Source organism: Corticium candelabrum, chromosome 1 (genome assembly GCF_963422355.1).
Source record: "Corticium candelabrum chromosome 1, ooCorCand1.1, whole genome shotgun sequence".
Classification (NCBI taxonomy): Eukaryota; Metazoa; Porifera; class Homoscleromorpha; order Homosclerophorida; family Plakinidae; genus Corticium; species Corticium candelabrum.
This window is the reverse complement of record NC_085085.1, coordinates 10184864-10193007: the sequence shown is the minus strand read 5'-3', so window position 1 is coordinate 10193007 and position 8144 is coordinate 10184864. Positions and strand designations below refer to the sequence as shown.

At 40.0% G+C, this 8144-nt stretch overlaps 1 protein-coding gene across 3 annotated transcripts in view; it reads left to right on the top strand.

The window, feature by feature from the left end:
* The first annotated feature begins 1387 nt into the window (after nucleotides 1–1387).
* The window catches only part of LOC134183649 (Fanconi anemia group I protein-like), a 28864-nt gene continuing 22107 nt past the window's right edge, over nucleotides 1388–8144 (top strand). For all 3 annotated transcript variants that reach the window (XM_062651250.1, XM_062651245.1, XM_062651237.1), the window contains exons 1-5: nucleotides 1388–1406; nucleotides 6509–6630; nucleotides 6695–6762; nucleotides 6821–6929; nucleotides 7062–7115. In XM_062651250.1, coding sequence (XP_062507234.1) covers nucleotides 6521–6630; nucleotides 6695–6762; nucleotides 6821–6929; nucleotides 7062–7115 — 341 coding nt within the window. In that variant the 5' untranslated portion in view covers nucleotides 1388–1406; nucleotides 6509–6520. The remainder of the gene's footprint in view (nucleotides 1407–6508; nucleotides 6631–6694; nucleotides 6763–6820; nucleotides 6930–7061; nucleotides 7116–8144) is intronic.

The window sequence follows — 8144 nt, the reverse complement described above, 5'->3', positions numbered from 1 at the left end:
TAGTGCTGCTTGGCAGTGTTTGTCGATCATGTCCTGTCAGCTGATCCTCTTTGGAAAGCTCTTGTTTCTAAACCTGTGTACAGCTCTCCAAGTGACAAATATGAAGAGTTTGTGAATGTATTTATGATGTGTCATGCCAATGTTCTTTTGTTTGAAGTCAATCATCATGCAGATGATGTGTGGGAGAGCTAGCAGCAGGAGAGCTTCTCAAAACCAGATTTACAGGGGTACTTCTGCTGTATTGTCAGTGATATCCAAAGACGGGAAATTATCTGGATAACCAAGGGAAACCTCTTGTTGTATCTACTTCTAATTTTGGTGTTGTGTGCTCATCCTCACAGCCATTGATGACAGAACTGCATGCAATGTCAATCCAGAGTGTGAAGACACATATATGAAAATGTGATAAGGATTTCGAATAGAGAGTGAAGTAGGGAATTCAAGGTCTATATGAAGTACGCTTTGAAAATAAGTGCATACTTTATGAGACACTTCCTTAGGGATCGTCCATAGTTTTTTCCATTTTCACGACCATACAAAGCGTACATTTTCTCTCCCTCTTCTGAAAACGTACGGAGAAATGTAGGTCAATATCATTTGGTAACTAGTTAAATGGAAAACATTGTTGGGGTGAGCCTCAGTGAGAACAGACACGAAACAGTGATTTGTCAAAAGGTTTTGCATAGAAGAAACTTGTGTCATAGGTAGTTACGTACATACTGATTCCTACACCTGGGATCTACAACACAGAACGCAAACCACTTTCATTCACAGCCGGACGTGGTCGCAGTTTGGACATCCTGGAAAACATGTACATATAGGTATCAATGATCAATATAATTTTTTCTCATGAGCCAGACAAATGTCAGATCAAATTTAATTTTGACTGGCCATTGGTAAACTTAATCGGCCATGTAATGGACAAGCTATGTAATAGACAAATTACTTCGCTGCCTCACCTGTTTGATAGGCATGGCCAAGATCAACACCATGTCTGACCTCTAATGCGTGAATGTTTGGGTACTTTGTAAAAGGCAAATTCTCTTTTACCAATAAATATGAAATATCAAATTTCTTTCGCATGAACTCTTTGTCAAGTCATCCATTGTTGTATAGCCTTGGCTATCAAGCTGTATGCCATCATTGGCTCATCCTTTTTTCTAGCTTGATCTACTTGTTGTCGTGTGACAGCATGCTTATGCTGGTCACACTTTGCGTGATCCATAATATTGTTAGTTTTCTAATTACTTGATCCATCAAGCCATACCTTGGAAAAGCGTTTTAATCCACAAATTTTCATTTTATAGCGCCGGCACAATTCACACCAAAGTGATGCAACACGAGACCTGTTGGTAGCATCTACGTCAAAGCGAAGCCATGACATTGTTTGGTACTCTCGCTCATAGGTTTGTTGCCATTTTTAAATGTTTCAATAGAGACCTGGCATCTTTTCTGGGTGGAGCTTGACATTAGAGGCTATTGTTTTTAGGTGATGTAGAACAAGTCAAATCCGGTTGTTCGGTGTTTGAATGACATACATGTATAGTGATATTCTCTGAGGAAGAACTATTAAGTTTTTATTTGTCGTCTTTCCTCTCCTTCGGCGTTGTTGCTAGCCAGGAGGTTAATGTATTGTGAATTTTGGTCTGGTTCATTTTCTTACTTGGTGAGGTAGTTTTTCTGCTGGTGTCATCATATTGCCAAATATTCTTGGACAGTGAAGCAGTACTTGAAATACTCCTAGGCAGGGTTTCTGACAACTTCCGCTTTCTTCCTCTACCTTCAGTAAATCCTTCTGACTGATCTACACTAGACATAGGCAACAGTGGCACAAAGTGATTCAGCTCAACATTTCCTTGCAGACTGATTGGTAGAGATAAACTAGACCACATTATATGGATGGGTTGCACAAAGGTGTTAAAAAATGGCCGAATGCGTTTGTTCACTTCTGGATAGTGAACATAAATGGGTCTCTTCAGGTCATTTGCTAGTGTCCAGATATGGTGGATACCGCACCATCTACCATCTAGCACTGTCTTCTTTCCTTCCTCCACCAATGCTCTCGACAGGCTCTCTTCTACTGTATAACTGCCACAATCCATTGTAGAAGTAAACGTGTCCAAAGTATCATCATGTAGCATGGAGCCAACTAGCAAGCTATATGTTTTCATATTACAGGCACAGAATTTTGCCTTTGCGACAATGGAAGAAGCAATAGATATGGCATTGTGTTGTAGTTCCTGAGCTACTTGCTTTCGAAGCTTGACATGCTCACCTTCAGTGCACCCAGTCAATGCCAGTGATGCAGCACGGAAGAAGCAGTTGCCATCCCCTGCAACCCGGAATGGTTGGTGAGTTAATGGAGCATCAGCTGGATACAACTGAGCAGCGACTAGATCTACTTGCAGTCTCATACTCAATCCACAGTCAGACAAGTGCAAACGCCAGAAGTGTGTGTATAGCTGCTGTACTTTCGCTGTACTTTCAATGTCAATCATGAAAACTGTTCTAAACGGCGTACCACAACAAGGTGTGAAATAGATATCTGCTACTGGAAACCTTGAAAAATCTAAAGTAAAAATCTGCTACATTGAGAATATTTTGGCAATGGAAGGTCCTATGTCATGTAGCTAAGAAGAAATATCGAAACAGCTGCTCTTGGTGCTCAAACAGAATGTAGTAAAGGATCAAATTTGTCATACTTCCTTATGTAATTATAACATTAGAAGGTGCTCGCTTCACATGTAGTAATTAGACACCCAACCACACGCAGTTTGCAAGACATTCATGGTTTCATTCAGTCCATGCACTCATGCACTCACTGCTGCAGTCTCTGAAATTACTAATGAGTCTGGTGACAAGCACTGACTGAAGGCCTATTAATTAGAAACAGTTTCCCTGTTTTAGAATTGGACACGCTATCTAAAACTACTTGCCTACTGTATACACTTCACGCTAATTGTGTGTGTGTGTGTGTGTGTGTGTGTGTGTGTGTGTGTGTGTGTGTGTGTGTGTGTGTGTGTGTGTGTGTGTGTTGTTCAGATTGGATCCTAATCCATCTGTGGTTTTTATGTTTGAGTGCACACAATATGATAACAGTCATCTGGTCCCACTTCAACATAAACAGATGTTCCTAGTATAAACAATTGCAACAACATGCCAATTATTGCATGTACATGCACATGTGTGTCTCCTGTTTGGTCGGCGAAATGTCAGGGTGTGGTCTACTGATACCAGCCAATTGGCATTTTTGTCGGCCATTGGCCGATGGCCGGCTGTTATATTGATCCCTGGGTATAACGCTAACATAAATTTCTTTGTGAAAGCAACATGTTCTCACATTTAGTTGCATGTTTGGGCGCAGTCGTCAAGCCATCTGAAAGAGCTTCAGCCCGTTTGCGTATTCTCTTATTAGTCCCGTGGGAACGGCATGCAGCAACCTGGAGAGCCGTGCAGCTATTACACTTAATTACACATGCTTTGTGACATTACAAACTGTCATGTCTGTGATTGGCTCAAAATCAACTTCATTTTAGGTTACTCGTACCAACACACATCTCAACACAGTACAGTACACATAGAAGTGTCTCACTAAGCCTCACCACAATAAAGTGAATATGTCTGTCTCTTGCTTTTAAGTATAGCATCAGTTCTACATGCAACGCTATAGCTAGTGCTCACCATTTGCAATTCAGACTGACTGCGCAACGAGATCTGTGATGAAGGAAGCTCATTGGTGCAATTTTCCTAGAATTTGGATCTCACACTGCACGTCACTGTTTGCAATTGGACAAATTACCTCTTTGTTTTGCGATACCCTGAAAAGAGCCTACCTCGCCACCATGTGCGCACTGCTGTTTTTGCTTCCTGCAAGCTCGGTCTGTTGGTTGCTCAAGTTCAAGAGTCAATTCTGTTTGTGACACGGACTTCCTGTGAATTTAGTACTGTTGCACTCTGTACCCTGACATTCGCGAACACAAAAACGTTTGCACATTCCTGCTATTGGTTGCTGGAAGCAGGATGGACAGCAGGTCTTAGCTGCACGGACAAGTTCGTTTTGTACATAGATATCTGTGTATGCCATCTGCACTGCATTGCCCATGCACATAAATGTATATTTTCTAAAGAGTGTACCCGGTTCAACCCTCTCCTTTTCAGCGTACGATTTGTATGCTCACAAAAATGGAGACGATTATAGATGACCCCTTAGCAGACTTTAAGTAACTGCCATACCTATATTAGTCTGTGGTCAAAGTCCAGAATTGTGACTTTTCTGTGCACTCCATGGCAAACCATTTTCTTTCTAGCCTATCCTATGTAATTTTGTGGTGATTACAAAAATTATGTTTTTATTAGCATCAGAGTGTCCAAAGTTGACTGAAACAGTGTTTTCTTAAATTAAAAATGTTGTCATAGTAACCAATATGTAAAATTAAAAAGATAAGGCGGATTTGCTATCAGAACTTTTAGGAATGGTTGACAAGCTTTCTTACAGCAGAAATCAGATGTATTTAAGCTCAAATGATGTCTACGCACGCGAAGATATCTATAGTCTCTCTGATCTGTGTTATCTAATAGTGACCGCTACAACTTCCAATTAAATATAGTCAGTATCACTGATGCTGTTCACTGTCGCATCCAGTAAAAGCCTGCAACTCGGTGAGTGCTGTACACACATCTTCCTTTAGCTATATAGCAACCAAGCACTATTTGTCATGTCGATGCAACGCCTTTGATTTCTTGACTTTGTCTGCCTTAAAATCTGTGCCGGGATCTGATGTGTGCCCGAGCAGCTTGTCACTAAAACAGCATTATCTGGTGAACAGATGACATTATTTATGTGAGGTGCTTTTGTGTTTGTTGCATGGTAGCATGTAAAAATATTCGGGTGTCATGCTTCTTCTTCGCTGCATGAAAGCACTGGAATCAATGGGGCAGTGACAACCAGATCATCGATAACGGATTGGTAGTAAACTTTGAGCAGTTGCTGCGGTGACACACAAATACACACTTACCATCAAGGAGACGTGCGTATTTTGGCAGCTGCATGTCATTTCCTAAAACAGAAAATCAACAAATGCTATTCTATTTGCTGCTGCTGCCATGAACCTTTTATGACGCGAGGAAGCATCTAGTGAAGATGCTGTACTGTGATGAAAGCAGGTGTGACAATTGATACACTGCAATTTCTCTCTAAAAAATTTTCAATTGGCAAATGCAGATAGCGATCAATAACGAAGTCAATTCGATTTCTTGAAGACGTGGTATCGCGTAGAAGAGCAATTCCGTTAATTAGAGATAACTATAACATGTTGTATGCCAGACAAGGTCACTTTTAATTGAGTTAGAGATAGACAAGGTGTTCTGCTTTAAACTTAGCGCTCTCCCATTGTCTCTGACTACTGTTGATGGAGGGGTTCAACATACAGACAGTCAAGTCTAAAATGATACATTTTGATGCCAGAAAATATGTGACTCCTGTACAATTTTTATTAAATACTACTCTCTATAGTTTTCGCATCCATGCGGTCGTGAAAAAACGATCTGTTGGACCAAGGTACTGCTGGAGAACGATTGCCTTTTACTCTTTGTAAATGCAACACGGGTATATATGTTACAACTTTACTTTCTCTGCGACACCCAAAAGTCTACCTTAGCTAGGCAACCGTTGTTGAAAGAACTGCCATTTTTTGTCTCACCTTGGCCCTAATTGCCGCAAGCCGGTAAGAGCTAGGTCGTAAGTCTACCTCACAGGGAGCAGTTATACTCCAGAGCAAAGACTGACAAAGTCATCAAAGTTATTATCGGCCTAAAGACTAGCTCGTAGGTCGGCAGTCCTGATCAATGCAAATCGCATTCAAGTGTCTTTATAAACGTACAAGCTGTCTACGTATCTAGTTTCAACCTCAATAAAGTTCACTAATACTATGGAAACTACTATATTTGCAGCACATCAGTGCAGTGTAGCGTACTGCAGTACAACAACATTTCAGGTACAGTACAACGGTCAAAGCACAATTTCTCACATATTCTCTGTAGTAGATGTTACAACCTGGACTAAAGGTTTAATTAGACTTTCTACAGTGGTATTTATCACTTAATTGCAAGAGTTAACATGTCGGAAGCTTCAGAGTAACGTACAGTTAGCAGAAACATCACAAGATCAGGATTTTGCCTTAACTTGTATAACGCGCGTTAGGCCTTGCGGTTCCAGTTCATTGCTGTGCAGCTAATTTGCATAACGGTCTTGTTCTAGGTGATCAGACACGATCTGTCTCGCCAAACATAGGTATTCTCAAACATCTAGAGTCATACAACAAGCTGCAAGTGCCAAAAATTGGTTTGCCAAAGGGTGCACAGATGGCATTTTCTGAAGCCTTTTTTGCAATTGGCCCACGGACTATATATAACTGAGTCCTTAACATTCAGCAGCACTGTCTTTTAGTTAGTAAACTATTAATGGAGTTGTCTTTTGTACTTGTAGTGGCTAATATACTTTTGTGTGTAGATTACATCTGACATGATTGGTGTGCTCTTGATGGAAACAGAAATATATGCCGCCCCAACTTTAGCTGAGTTGTGTGCACGTTTTGTTGATTGCATAAAAACAGGACAAATTAGAACTGGAAAGTATGGATTTGTGAGTTATAAACGAACAAGATATCTAGTGAGTCGCTACTTTGTTATTCTCTAGGTCTTTGGAACTGTTTCCAAAAATTCTGTCATGCATTGCAATGTGTAGCTCTGTACCACTCACTCTAGGTGTGAAACTTGTTTAGTTTGGTTATCTATATAATCAGGACGTACTGATATGTGACAGTGAGCAGCGGGACAATGAGTGGCAGTGAGTACAAAAGTCACGTATTGAATAATGTTTGTGCTACCAAGTGGCATGCAGACTCTGTAATACATCTTGCAAATATGTTCAGGTACATCATGTTGTATGTTTATGCATTTGTGATTCAGTACCATCTATTTGTCACTAGCTTGTCTGTGGACATGGTTAGTTGTGTATTTAGTTGCGTGCATTTTCATTTGGGCGTGTTGTTTGTTTTGCGTAGAGATGTTCCTATGTCATCAGAAGAACTAAAATTTGTTTTGGACAAGATCATCAGGTGAACTGCTTTCCTGTATATTCTGATCTTATGTTTATCAGTTAATGTATAATAGCATTGGCATAGCCAGGCATCTTTCACTGCTTCAATGTGAATTAGATGTAGGTTATGTGTTCATCATGACTAGTTTCACAAAGCTGGTGTTGCCCGCCATTGGTAGTTGTACTGTGAAATCTGTTTTTGCGCATAACTCCTTTAGTCTCCCACAACTGATTGTGTTTATGTGCCATCAACTGCAGCAGTAGTTGATACCCTGGCTACTCTTGACAAATATGTTTTGGTGAAAGATTATGCAGTCGAGCCTAGAAGTCTACTCTCAAGAGCACTAAGTTGGATTTTGCTTCTAACTTGATTACATTTAGGAACTACTCAAGGACTATCTGAGTAGCTCCAAGCTAATAATCTTGAATTTGTTAGTGTCTTTATTCTCTAAATATTTTGGTCGCTTCAAGAGTATTGGAAAGAGGATGACAAATGATATGGCAGGATATTCTAAAGTTTACCTATAACAAAAGTCTATATCATGTACATGTCTCTGGAGCAGTTGCGGTAGTGTCATCTGTGGAAGAAAATAAGTGATTGCATGTGTATTGATAGAGATAAGTTAGCGTTTGTCTAATTTCTCTTACAGATTTGACTGATGAAATATGGCAGATCACTGTTGACTAAACATGTTTTATGTACTTAGATCTTGCAGGATCTGAAGTTTAGATTCGGCGATCAATGACTGTCACAAACAATGAGACATAACTAGCATTCAGCGCTTGTCTGTAGTCTTAAATCGAGTCATTTTTTGATGCTGACAAATTCTGTCTATTGATGTCACAGTATGGTTGAAACTGAGAAGAGACATACTACAAAACTCTAATTTTAAGAATTGGCAAATCTGAAAGGCAGTCTATTAATGACAATTTTCAAAAATTTCGGTTGGTCAAAGGCCTTCAAGTTGTAAGAATGGTAGTAAATAGTGTGGTCCATTCAAGATAGCAATTTCCTGAATTTTTGCCACATCTGACGGATCTGGAAAAT